Source organism: Saccopteryx leptura, chromosome 6 (assembly GCF_036850995.1).
Source record: "Saccopteryx leptura isolate mSacLep1 chromosome 6, mSacLep1_pri_phased_curated, whole genome shotgun sequence".
Taxonomy (NCBI): Eukaryota; Metazoa; Chordata; class Mammalia; order Chiroptera; family Emballonuridae; genus Saccopteryx; species Saccopteryx leptura.
In genome coordinates, this window is record NC_089508.1 from 159,689,920 (window position 1) to 159,703,977 (window position 14,058).

At 41.0% G+C, this 14,058-nt stretch overlaps 1 protein-coding gene across 13 annotated transcripts in view; it reads right to left on the reverse strand.

Annotated features, from left to right (window-relative positions):
- The window catches only part of KLHL3 (kelch like family member 3), a 358,874-nt gene that overhangs the window by 52,900 nt on the left and 291,916 nt on the right, over positions 1-14,058 (reverse strand). For all 13 annotated transcript variants that reach the window (XM_066344557.1, XM_066344552.1, XM_066344549.1 and 10 more), the window contains one exon: positions 4,936-5,045. In XM_066344557.1, the coding sequence (XP_066200654.1) occupies positions 4,936-5,045 (110 nt within the window). The remainder of the gene's footprint in view (positions 1-4,935; positions 5,046-14,058) is intronic.

Here is a 14,058-nt window from a genome sequence, read left to right on the forward strand (position 1 = left end):
GAAAACCTCAATAATGTTCCTTCTTTCTTTTCCTTTTTTTGTTGGTGTTCTTATGTTTATATTTATTATTTTTATTTAGAAAATTAAATTTGATAAGTTGACATTGATCAATAAGAGTATATAGATTTCAGGTAAACATTTCTACAGCACTTGAACTCTTGATTGTATTGTGTGTCCATCACCCAAAGTCACAGCATTTTCCATCACCATATATTTGTCCCTCTGTACTTACTCTTGAGGAGCAGAAACCCATATACCAGGTAAGAAAGCAAAAATTTAGAAAAGTCCAATGACCAGCAATTCAGTGGCAAAACTGCACTAGAACTCAGAAGTCACCTCTCCTCTCCTTAGAGTGTGTTTGTCCCAGAAGGTTGATTACCCTGCCTGTGGGTTGCTAAGGCTGTCCATGGTGAGAATCTCAAAGGGGAAGACAAGAAACAAGCTATCTGTGCTCAGTCTTAGCTCTGACCCTTCGGAGACACCCCTGTGCAGCAGAATCAGGTGACCGGGAGGTGCTTGCTCCTCTGTCTTCCTCTATCTTGGAGTGGGGATGAGGGGGAAAGGTCTTACCCAAAGAACTAGTATAGTATTTTGTGACTCCTACCAGATCCTTTGGTCTTTTCTCAAATAAAAAGAATTGTAAAACAAAAACTACATGAAGGAAAAGAAGAAGAAAAAGGGGCAAAGATCTATGTTCTCTTCTGAACTCTATTTCCCACATTTTTCCCCATTCTCCAGGAAAATGTTAAAATTATCCCCATAACCTCAGCTGGCTCAAGGTGGAGTCCACCCCAATCTGCCCTTTCACTCCCTCAGAGATTGTCTGCTCAGCACCTCCAGGGATTCTGCATCAGGCTCTGTGAGTGACACAAAGATGGCTGAGGTACCCTTGCAGCCCTCAAGGAGTATAAGTACAGCAGAGGAGATAAGGCATGGGCAAAAACAAGTGTGATGCAGGAAGAACAGAATCGGGAAATCCCAAACAGGGCTGAGGGTGTTGGGTACACTGGGGACCGAGGCCACTGCCACTCTCTGCCCCCGCTGGGCACCAAGCCCCATATCACACAACCACCCAGATCACTATGGGCTCTGCGAAGAGCTTCCCCTTGAGAAAAGCCCCAGTCAACAGTCAGTAGTATAGTAGCAGCAGTACTACTAGTAGTAGTCATGGCAGTGAAAATCCTATCTTACAGTAGTGAGCACTTCCTATGTACTAAGAGTTTTTCATGTATTATTTTATTTCATCCTCAGACGAACTCGGTAAGATATATACTACACTATCGTTATTTCCCTTTTATAGGTGAGAAAACTGAGACTTAAAAAGGTTTTTCATCAACATTTCTTGGCTTTTGGCTAAGATCAAGTAAAGAGGTCTTTCATTCATTCGTTCATTCAAGAACATTTTTTTATGTGTATACCATGAACCCAATACCACTCTAGTAGTGATCTTAAAACAGACAAAAGCTATGACTATATTTGGTGCATACATTCTGGTGGGAGATAAATAATCTTTCCAAGGTCATTCAGCCTATCAAAGCAGTGGAGCCAGGATTCAAACTCAGCAACTCGGACTATAGAACCTATACTTTCAAACTCCCAATGAGCAAATCGCCTGGGCCCAGCCATTGTCATTTCTAACCATCATTAACACTAAAATACCCTATTTCCTCTATTTTAAGATGCATTTTATAATACATGTTAGAAAAAACCTGTATGCTGTAGGCAAAGAGGTAAGTCACAATATAGCTAATATTGCTGTTCAAGTGTGGATTTAGCTGAATTAATTACTGACACATTGGGTTTTGTGCAAATGTTAACATTAAATGCAGTTGAATTTCAGCTTAAATTAAGATCCTTGATGTTACTTCAAATACACTCCAATAAATTTACTAAAATGCAATATTAAAAGAAAAAGCTATATTGTGCATGCTGGAGATTGCTTACCATATGCAATGTAATTAAAGGGAGCAGAAATCACCAAATCTCCTGGAACAGATCACATATTTTTCAAAGCCTAAAAGGCTAGCATCCAAAGGGTAAACATCTAATTGTCAAAGCCTTCCAGACATTTTACTTCAGGAAACATGTGCTCAATTAAGATAAAATTAAACTATGGATCTCACCAAAGAGAAAATGCAGGTCAAACCCCACCATACTTTGATAAACCTCAAAGTCACACGGCCAACTGTAAAGTTACCAAAAGGACCAAGATCATGAATAATCTATTTGCTGAAAAGCAGCACACAACTCTGAAGTTACATAAAACTTCAGAACCAAATATGACACACAACTTTATTAATGTGAAAATTCTTACACTCCAAACTCTGATTATACAGAATGAGAAACTCATATGTAAGTATAGGAATAAATAAGAGCCACTATTGTCATTTTTCTTAATTTATTGATTTTTAAAAGAGAAGAAAGGAGAGGAGAGACAGAGGAACATCAATATGTTGTTCTATTTATTCATTCTGTCATTGGTTGATTTATGTACATGCCCTGACCAGGATCAAACCCTCAACCTTAGCATGTCAATATGATTCTCTAACCAACTAAGCTACTTGACCAGGGCCAACAAATTTTAAGTGTGAAGACTTAACACTATGCTTCTGTTTCTGGAAATATGCAATTAATTTCATGGCTATTTTATAATTATCAATGGCAAAATTGATACCATTACCATTATCAACGGTGCCTCAAAATTATGGTAATCACAATGACAAATGCCATTCATTAAGCACCTGCCAAACATTATATTTCCTATTTAATACCCATTATGTGTAATCCTCATAACAACTCTATAAGGGACGCATAAATAGTATTCCCATTTTACATGTAAGGAAACTAAGGTTCAAAGAGACCAGTGACTTCTCAAAATCAAAAAGCCAATAAGCATCAAACCAAGTATGAAACCAAGTCTGCCTGAGTCCAAAGCCCAAATTGCCTTTCTGTGCTAGCAACCCTGCCCTGGCACAGCAAGCACTGTACGTCCTCACCTAAAAAAAATTCCAGAGCAAGGTGGGCCAGCATGAAAGGGTCCCCACCTCTCAAAGCAAACATACTCACATTGATCCAAATTCTGCTGTTTTATGATTGCTTCTGTTTTTCCAAACTATACTTGAGGACATGCTCAAGTAGGTCCCAAACTAACCAACTGCCCCAACATTCACACAGCCTATCAACTGACTAGTTCATTTCTTCAGACTGTGTCCATTTGGTAGCACAATCCAGAGAAGACATCAAATGGGCTTGGCAAGAGAGAGCGTCTGATCCATAGCTGAGGCTGGGACAGGAAGGAGCCTTTGGCCTGGCCAGAGGGATTCTTTATCCCTGGAGGTGCTGTTTCACACCAGTTAATGGAAACAAAGGCCTTCCTGAGCCTGAGGAAGAGTCTAGATTATTGTGCCACTCATCTTCTAGAGAGTTCTCTGAAGCTTCAGGGCAGCTCACATTTCCAATAAACAACTACTCTTCTTGGTCAAACCTCAACAGGAGACTGGCACTGGCTTGTCATCTTCACCCCCACTCTCTGGACATATGCCTGTGGGCACAATCTTATCTCCAATATAAAATCCTTTTTGAGGGCTTTCCCTTAAATATTCCCTCAGGAAAGGACCTCAAGCTTAGACAGTAAGAGTGGACTAGGACAATTCGAGAAACACATACCAAGCATCTCTGAGGATACAGAAATGTATAAAATGTGGCACCTACCAACAAGGAACTCTCAGTTGAGTGAAGGAAGAAAGACCAGGTCAGAACTAACTACAGTAAAAAAGCAGAACAAAGTGAGTATCATCTTGGAATACAGACTAAAAAGAACTTAATTCCAGATGCAAAATCAATAACAAACTCAGCTAACACTGACTGAATTCCTGCTAGGCAACAGATATGATACCAGGCATTTTACAAATCTACCCTATTTAATTCCACCCCATGGAATACCTTCTAGTAGTATCTTCACTTTATAAATGAGGAAACAGAGAAGCGAAGTATCTTACCCAAGGTCACACAACTAATTTGTAAATACCAAAGATGAGATTTGGACCCGGCTGACCAACACCAAAGCTTATGTTATTTCCAGTTCAAAAGACTACATATCCTGGAGTAAAGAAATTCTTCCTGCTAATAGCAGAATCTGAACTGGTTTGGAATTCAACCAAGTGAAGACAAATGAGGAGAATACTCCACTCAGAGAGTCGGTGAGAGGGAAGGCATAGAAGGAAGAAAGATGAGCAGTCACAGTCAGCTAGAGCAGTGGGAAGAAGCCAAGCTTCCAACACAAAGGAAGTGTGTGGTCAGTGAGTTAGGGGGCTGGGTGTCAAGAGCCCTGGGTTCTAGTTCTTACATGACCACTGATTAACTGTGTGACCTTCACCAGCTCCTATCCTCTTTCTGGGCTTCAGTTTCATCATCAGTAAGAATTCCAAACCCCTAATGGAATAGATGTTCCCAAAAGATCTGGTCTGGCATCAAGGCTCAGTGATACTCACAAGAGGTCATATGGGACAGTGATTAAGACGAGGTGACAGGTAGACCCCAGTTGTGCAGTGACCAGCTGAGTGACCTTGGATAAGCTCATTAATGCCTCTGAGTCTCCTTTTCTCTCATCTGTGACGTGGGGACAATAGCAATGCCTGCTTTACAGGGCCACGGTGAAGGCTGAGCACAATGGAGAATGTAAAGCTCTTAGCAAAGTGCTCGACAAGCTAAATGTTCAGTAAGTGAAGGCAGCTTTGTTGCCACCATCATTACCACTGTTATTTCTTCTTTAAAGGATCCCAAAAGTTAGTGGTAAAGGATCAGGAGGACTTTTCTTTTTATTTTTATTTTAAAGGACAAAAAATAAGCTGTCAGAAAGGCCTCACTAAACCACAAGTCCCTCCCGTGAGGACCTCACACAGGAGGCTCTTGTTTCACCCTGGGGCTACATCATACCTTCTCTTCTGAAGAAACAGTCAGCTTGTCACTGGATATCAAGGTGCACACCTGGTCCAGACTTAGGCTAAGAAATTCTTCCCCCAGCATTACCTCTGGAAAGTGCTGTTCTGTTCAAAAAAAGAGCAGAGGTTCAGAAAACAAAGTTATAAAACACTTCTTCCCTTCTATGAACCAAGGCCATGACAATATGTGAGATTCAGAGTGGAATCCTAGGGGGTTGGGGGGAGATGAAAGGCAGAGAGCAAGTCAGAGAGGCAGAGAAAGACAGCACATCCTGGTTGGAGGGAAACTAGCCTTTTAATTAAGCAAAGAGAGTATCCTCCTGTGTAATCCTCTGACACAGACACAGATGAAAATGGGCACAAGGCTATATTTTCCCCTTACTCCATGAGATTAACACAGGGGTTGCAGAAAGGCCTCACTGGGACCTGCCTACTTAACTGAGTTAATTTTCCCTCAAGGTGCATGCTGGCAGAGTTGCAGACAGTGCCCACTGCAGCTCAGCCAAACAAAAGTGGGCCAGACAGCTATGTGGTTGGTGGTCTCTGAGATTCTGGTAGAAAGCCAACATTAGAAGGTTGGCAGGAGTCATCCTTTCTTGTTCAAAGTCAAGTCTCATAAAGTGAGCCTCTGGTTCATAAGGAGGCCCAACTAAGTATCTGTTCCACTGTGGTAGCGACACAGTCGGCCCCACTGCCACTAGGAACAGTCCACAACAGTCAGCCTGTGGAGGCCGTTGAAATGGAGGAAAATGTGGGGACAACTAGAACAAGACAAAACGAACAGGCCTAAGGTTCACACAAGGGAAATGTCGAGGACAACTTGCCCAAGTCACCATCCTGCTTACAGAGGCAGTGAAATGTCAGTGAAAGAGCACGCACCTCAGAAAGAAGGACCCTAGACCCAAATCCTGGCCTTGCCATTTGTGAACTGTTCCCTTGCGCCAGTGGTATCAACTCACTGTCCTCGTCTGTGAAATGGGGATAAAACCACTTTTCGGGCCTCCCTCCTGCACTCTGGTGGGAAAGGAACTGTGGGAGTGTTTTGTAAGCTATGCTAAGGTGAACCAGACTAAGGCTGACAGTTTCTGGTGTAGCCATCCTGAAGCTGACAAGATCTTCCGTCAATTGACCCAGGACTGGCTCCTTTTCCGTTCTCTCACAACCCTGCATCATCACCTCAAGATCAACTGTGCCCCTTGCCCTCCCGGCCCCTCTTCCTTCTTCAGTGGCTCCCTTCTGGCCTGGTTAGCTTCCACAGGACTCCACCTCCTAGTTCCCACTCAGGGCTACTCTGACTTGATCTGGCCAGATGCTCAGATGAGATTCAGAGTACCCCCTGCCCTTGAGAGACTGAACTATCCCCTCTGCTGTAGTGGCATAATGGAAAGGAAAATCAGAGCATGCTAAGCCTTCTCCCACATTCTTCAGCCTCTTACAACCCAAAGATTACAATCATTTCTTGCAAAAATCATTCTTAATGATTTTTATGTTAAAATAATTCTGACCCAAAGAATTCCTGCATACCCTTCATCCAGATTCCCTGAGTGTTATCTACCTCTCAAAGATCAGGTTATAAACAACCTTTTATATCTTCCGCTGGACTTGCAGCTTTCACTTGTTCCCTATAGCCTATGACGCCACTGAGCCCACAGCTAAAGCTTGTCTATCCGGAGGTCCGGGACTGTTTGCACAGAACAAAACGGATTCAAAAGTCAGACCCTTTACAAAGGGAAGCGACTGTCACAAAGCCAGAAGCTGGTCTGCTTCTCTGTGTGTTAACTGGAAAAAGCCTTTGAAGCTTAGATTTTAAGTGAGACATGCAAAAGGCTGCCCTAACTAAATATGAGGATTTTTAAGACTAAATAGTATTTTTTCTTGTGACAGAGACAGAGAAAGGGACAGATAGAGACAGAAAAAGGGAGAGAGATGAGAAGCATCAAGTCTTTGTTGTAGCACCTTAGAAGTTCATTGATTGCTTTCTCATATGTGCCTTGATGGCGGGGGAGGGGGGGGGGCTACAGCAGAGCGAGTGACCCCTTGCTTAAGCCAACAACCTTTGGGCTCAAGCCAGCGACCCCTTGCTCAAGCTGGTGAGCCTGCACTCAAGTTGGATGAGCCCGTGCTCAAGCTGGCAACCTCGGGGTTTTGAACCTGGATCCTCCGTGTCCCAGTCCAACACTCTATCCACTATACCACTGCCTGGTCAGACAAGACTAGGTAGTATTATTTTTAAAGTGTCCATTCCTAAAGATTATAAAATAAAAGCATTTGAACATCTTTGGATGGTGGGAATCCATTCTTGGCCTGGAGGCTGGAAAGGAGCAGGATTCTCTCTACCTACTCTTTCTGATCCAAGAAGCTTTTGGACTAGAATCCTTCACTGGTTGGCAATACCCAAGAAACAGTAGAGAGAAAAGCCATCACCACACCACAGTGAAGGGCAGGACATCAGGCCTCTGGACCAGGAAGGCTGTATTCAACAGGAGAGTCAGGTGAACCAGCACCAACCTCCCTGTGGTTCAGAGCCACACCCAGCCTTCCAGCCTCTACCTTTGGTTGACCCAAAACTTAAGAGTTGGAGAAGAAAAGAGTGAAGAGAATGGGAGTTGAGAAAATAAAATTCTGGGTTGTAAAAAAGTTCTCCTCGTAGCTCACAGAGCTGAACTAGAAGTAGATGGGCTGGATTTTGAAAAGGAAGAAAACACAAGAGCAGTGACACATATTCCAGATGGCTTGAACAAACCAGAAATTCTCAAAGATAAATCAAGGCAAAAAGTCGTCAAGCTCCACACCTTTCCATCTCCCGCCCTCTGAGACACTGCAGGATTTGAAACTAGGTTCCTTCTTTTTGACATGGAGCGCTGATTTGCCCATCTGGACCCTCCCACTGAAATCCCTACAGAGAGCTTCTCAGGAAGCAGGGCTTCACGGAGTGGGCGCAACATGGAGTTAATGCAAAGCAGCTTCTCATTCGGGGAAGGCACCCTAGAATCCAGGAGATTTGCAGGGCATGAGCAGGAAGAGAAAAAGAGAGGGAGCAAAGAAGAAAACTTCTCTTCCCCCTTCAATCTGAAGAGAAAGGGCTAAGCCCCCAGACTCGGGGGACTAGAGTCCTCTTTTTATTAGCAATGCTCAAGAAATAATGAGACAGAAAAAACAGAAGGATGCTCTGACCAACTCCATTTCCTGGGAAACAGGAGTTCCCCAGAAGACCTCGTGCTCAAGTCAGCCCTCTTCCTAGCTGTTTGCCAGAAAGAACTCACTCTGCTCCCAGAAGACACACCTCCCTAGGAATCAGCTTCTATCTTTAACATTTGCTGTTTGGTTGGTTGGTTTGAGGGTCTTCTGTTTGTTTTGCTCTGTTGTTAGTTTAGTAAGGGAGAATGCAGTGGAGGGCTCTGGTTAAAAGTCAGAGGCCTGGGTTCAAATCCTAGCTCTACAGCTTAGTCACCTCTTCCCAGGCTTTGGCTTCATCATCCATAAAATGGGACCATAATACCCAACCTAGGTCTCAAGGTTGTTTTGAAGTTCAAAGACAATATTATTAGCCCATTTTAGGATCTTTAAGAAACGCTTTGGAGCCCTGACCGGTTGGCTCAGCGGTAGAGCGTCGGCCTAGCGTGCGGAGGACCCGGGTTCGATTCCCGGCCAGGGCACATAGGAGAAGCGCCCATTTGCTTCTCCACCCCTCCGCCGTGCTTTCCTCTCTGTCTCTCTCTTCCCCTCCCGCAGCCAAGGCTCCATTGGAGCAAAGATGGCCCGGGCGCTGGGGATGGCTCTGTGGCCTCTGCCTCAGGCGCTACAGTGGCTCTGGTCGCAATATGGCGACGCCCAGGATGGGCAGAGCATCGCCCCCTGGTGGGCAGAGCATCGCCCCTGGTGGGCGTGCCGGGTGGATCCCGGTCGGGCGTATGCGGGAGTCTGTCTGACTGTCTCTCCCTGTTTCCAGCTTCAGAAAAATGAAAAAAAAAAAAAAAAAAAAGAAACGCTTTGGAAATGAAAGATAAATATTGTCAGACCATGTTCCTGCCTCACAAAGTCCAGAGCTCCAGCATATGCAATAGAGAGGCAGGTAGGCTAGATACTGGGGGATAGGTGGGGTGTGCGGGGCATAATATCTCCCAAGCACAGGCCAGTCCTTTGAAGGGAAACTCTCCAGTAATAAACTCTAAATTTTCTTGTCTTTTTCTTCTTTTTCCTTAAAGAGAAGTAGAAATAGAGGGGGGGCGGGGGGAGTCAGTTAAGAGTTCTGGTTAAGAATCCTAATTAACCAGGCTTTACTATAAGTAACAAATACTGTTCAAGTTCCAAGGTGGTTTTTTTTTTAATAATTTTATTTTTAATGGGGCGACATCAATAAATCAGGATACATATATTCAAAGATAACAACTCCAGGTTATCTTGTCGTTCATTTATGTTGCATACCCATCACCCAAAGTCAGATTGTCCTGTCACCTTCTATCTAGTTTTCTTTGTGCCCCTCCCCCTCCCCCTTTCCCTCTCCCTCTCCCCCCTCCCTCCATAACCACCACACTCTTATTAATGTCTCTTAGTTTCACTTTTATGTCCCACCTACGTATGGAATAATGCAATTCCTGTTTTTTTCTGATTTACTTATTTCACTTCGTATAATGTTATCAACATCCCACCATTTTGCTGTAAATGATCCGATGTCATCATTTCTTATGGCTGAGTAGTATTCCATAGTGTATATGTGCCACATCTTCTTTATCCAGTCATCTATTGATGGGCTTTTTGGTTGTTTCCATGTCCTGGCCACTGTGAACAATGCTGCAATGAACATGGGGCTGCATGTGTCTTTATGTACCAGTGAGTTTGAGTTTTTGGGGTATATACCCAGTAGAGGGATTGCCGGGTCATAAGGTAGTTCTATTTTCAGTTTTTTGAGGAACCACCATACTTTCTTCCATAATGGTTGTACTACTTTACATTCCCACCAACAGTGGATGAGGGTTCCTTTTTCTCCACAGCCTCTCCAACATTTGTCATTACCTGTCTTGTTAATAATAGCTAATCTAACAGGTGTGAGGTGGTATCTCATTGCAGTTTTGATTTGCATTTCTCTAATAACTAACGAAGATGAGCATCTTTTCATATATCTGTTGGCCATTTGTATTTCTTCCTGGGAGAAGTATCTGTTCATGTCCTCTTCCCATTTTTTTATTGGATTGTTTGTTTGTTTGTTGTTGAGTTTTATGAGTTCTTTGTATATTTTGGATATTAGGCCCTTATCTGAGCTGTTGTTTGAAAATATCATTTCCCATTTAGTTGGCTGTCTGTTTATTTTGTTATCAGTTTCTCTTGCTGAGCAAAAACTTCTTAGTCTGATGTAGTCCCATTCATTAATTTTTGCCTTCACTTCTCTTGCCATTGGAGTCAAATTCATAAAATGCTCTTTAAAACCCAGGTCCCTGAGTTTAGTACTTATGTCTTCTTCTATGCACTTAATTGTTTCAGGTCTTATGTTTAGATCTTTGATCCATTTTGAGTTAATTTTAGTACAGGGGGACAGACTGTAGTCCAGTTTCATTCTTTTGCATGTGGCTTTCCAGTTTTCCCAGCACCATTTATTGAAGAGGCTTCTTTTCTCCATTGTGTGTTCTTGGCCCCTTTATCAAAAATTATTTGACTATATATATGTGGTTTTATTTCTGGGTTTTCTATTCTGTTCCATTGGTCTGAGTGTCTATTTTTCTGCCAATACCATGCTGTTTTGATTGTCGTGGCCCTATAATAGAGTTGGAAGTCAGGTATTGTAATGCCCCCATCTTCATTCTTTTTCTTTAGGATTGCTTTGGCTATTCGGGGTTTTTTATAGTTCCATATAAATCTGATGATTTTTTGCTCCAATTCTTTAAAAAATGTCATTGGAATTTTGATGGGAATTGCATTAAATTTGTATATTGCTTTGGGTAATATGGCCATCTTGATTATATTTATTCTTCCTAACCAAGAACAAGGTATATTCTTCCATCTCATTATATCTTTTTCGATTTCCCTTAACAATGGTTTATAGTTTTCATTATATATGTCCTTTACATTCTTTGTTATGTTTATTCCTAAGTATTTTATTTTTTTTGTTGCAATCGTGAAGGGGATTGTTCTTTTGAGTTCGTTCTCAAATGTTTCATTGTTGGCATATAGAAAGGCTATTGACTTCTGTATGTTAATTTTGTATCCTGCGACCTTACTGTATTGGCTTATTGTTTCTAGTAGTCTTTTTGTGGATTCTTTGGGATTTTCGATGTATAGAATCATATCATCTGCAAAAAGTGATACCTTTACTTTTTCTTTTCCGATATGGATGCCTTTTATTTCTTTGTCTTGTCTGATTGCTCTGGCTAGAACTTCTAGTACCACATTAAATAAGAGTGGAGAGAGTGGATAACCCTGTCTTGTTCCTGATTTAAGGGGGAAAGCCTTCAGTTTAGTGCCATTTAATATGATGTTAGCTAATGGTTTATCATATGTGGCCTTTATCATGTTGAGATATTTTCCTTCTATACCCATTTTGTTGAGAGTCTTAAACATAAAATTGTGTTGTATTTTATCGAAAGCCTTTTCTGCGTCTATTGATAAGATCATGTGGTTTTTGTTCTTTGTTTCGTTGATATGGTGTATTACGTTAACCGTTTTACATATATTGAACCATCCTTGAGATTCTGAGATGAATCCCACTTAATCATGATGTATTATCTTTTTAGTATGTTGTTGTATTCGATTTGCTAGTAGTTTGTTTAGTACTTTAGCATCTGTATTCATTAGAGATATTGGTCTGTAGTTTTCTTTTTTTGTGCCATCCTTGCCTGGTTTTGGTATGAGGGTTATGTTGGCCTCATAAAATGTGTTTGGAAGTATTGCTTCTTCTTCAAATTTTTGGAAGACTTTCAGTAGAATAGGAACCAAGTCTTCTTTGAATGTTTGATAAAATTTGCTGGTATAGCCGTCAGGGCCTGGACTTTTATTTTTGGGGAGGTTTTTAATGGTTTTTTCTATTTCTTCTCTACTAATAGGCCTGTTTAGGCTTTCTGCTTCTTCTTGACTCAATCTAGGAAGGTTGTATTGTTCCAGGAATTTATCCATTTCTTCTAGGTTGTTGAATTTAGTGGCATAAAGTTTTTCATAGTATTCTACAATAATTCTTTGTATATCTACGGTGTCTGTGGTGATTTCTCCTCTTTCATTTTGGATTTTGTTTATATGAGTTCTTTCTCTTTTTTCCTTGGTAAGTCTTGCCAAGGGTTTGTCGATTTTGTTGATCTTTTCAAAGAACCAGCTCCTTGTTCTATTAATTTTTTCTATAGTTTTTCTGTTCTCTATTTCATTTATTTCTGCTCTGATTTTTATTATCTCCTTTCTTCGGCTGGTTTTGGGTTGTCTTTGTTCTTCTTTTTCTAGTTCCTTAAGGTGTGAAGTTAAGTGGTTCACTTGGGCTCTCTCTTGTTTGTTCATATATGCCTGAAGTGATGTGAACTTCCCTCTTATCACTGCTTTTGCTAAATCCCATAGATTCTGATATGTTGTATTGTCATTTTCATTTGTCTGTATATATCTTTTGATCTCTGCACTTATTTCTTCTTTGACCCATTCATTTTTTAAAAGTATGTTGTTTAGTTTCCACATTTTTGTGGGATTTTTTTCCTCTTTTTTGCAGTTGAATTCTAGTTTCAAGGCTTTATGATCAGAAAATATGCTTGGTACAACTTCAATTTTTCTGAATTTGCTGATGTTGTTTTTGTGGCCCAACATATGGTCAATTCTTGAGAATGATCCATGTACACTGGAGAAAAATGTATACTCAGTCACTTTGGGATGAAATGTCCTGTAGATGTCTATCATATCCAGGTGCTCTGGTGTTTTGTTTAAGGCCACTATATCTTTGTTGATTTTCTGTTTGGATGACCGATCTAGAGCCGTCAGCGGTGTATTGAGGTCTCCAAGTATGATTGTATTTTTGTCAGTTTTTGTTTTAAGGTCAATAAGTAGCTGTCTTATATATTTTGGTGCTCCTTGGTTTGGTGCATATATATTAAGAATTGTTATATCTTCTTGATTCAGTGTCCCCTTAGCCATTATGAAATGGCCATTTTTGTCTCTGAGTACTTTTGCTGTCTTGTAGTCAGCATTATCAGATATGAGTATTGCTACGCCTGCTTTTTTTTGGATGTTATTTGCTTGGAGTATTGTTTTCCAGCCTTTCACTTTGAATTTGTTTTTATCCTTGTTACTTAGATGAGTTTCCTGTAGGCAGCATACAGTTGGATTTTCTTTTTTAATCCATTCTGCTACTCTGTGCCTTTTTATTGGTGAGTTTAATCCGTTTACATTTAGTGTAATTATTGACACTTATGAGTTCCCTATTGCCATTTTATAGATTGCTTTCTGTTAGTTTTGTGTCTTGTTTGATCCTTCTCGTTCGTTTTTCTATCTTTTGTTTTTATTTGGTTGTATTCCATACATCTTTCCTCTGTTGCTATCTTTTTTATCTCATGTGCTTCTGTGGTGGTTTTTTCAATGGTGGTTACCTTTAAGTAATGAAAAGGATTCCTACCCTGTTCATTGTAGCGCACTATTTTGTGAGTACTTTTGCACTCCATCGTCCTTTGCTACTGTTAATCTCCATCCTCTCCCCCCTTTCTTTTTGTTGTTGTCACAGTTTAAATTTGGTTTTATTGTGTTCTTCTTGGAGCTTTTACTTGTGGCTTTGTTTTTTTTTTTGTTCTTTGTATCTGATTGGAGAACCCCCTTTAGTAATTCCTGGAGTGGGGGTTTTTGATGATAAATTCCCTCATCTTTTCTGTATCTGTGAATGTTTTTATTTGTCCTTCATATTTAAAGGATAGCTTTGATGGGTATAGTATTCGTGGCTGGAAGTTCCTCTCTTTCAGGACTTTAAATATTGAGGTCCACTCTCTTCTAGCTTGTAGAGTTTCTGCTGAGAAATCTGATGATAATCTAATGGGCCTTCCTTTATATGTTGTATTCTTCTTTTCCTTGGCTGCCTTGAGAATTTTTTCTTTGCCGTTGGTTTGTGCCAATTTCATTATGATATGCCTTGGAGTAGGTTTGTTGGGGTTAAGAAAACTCGGAGTTCTGT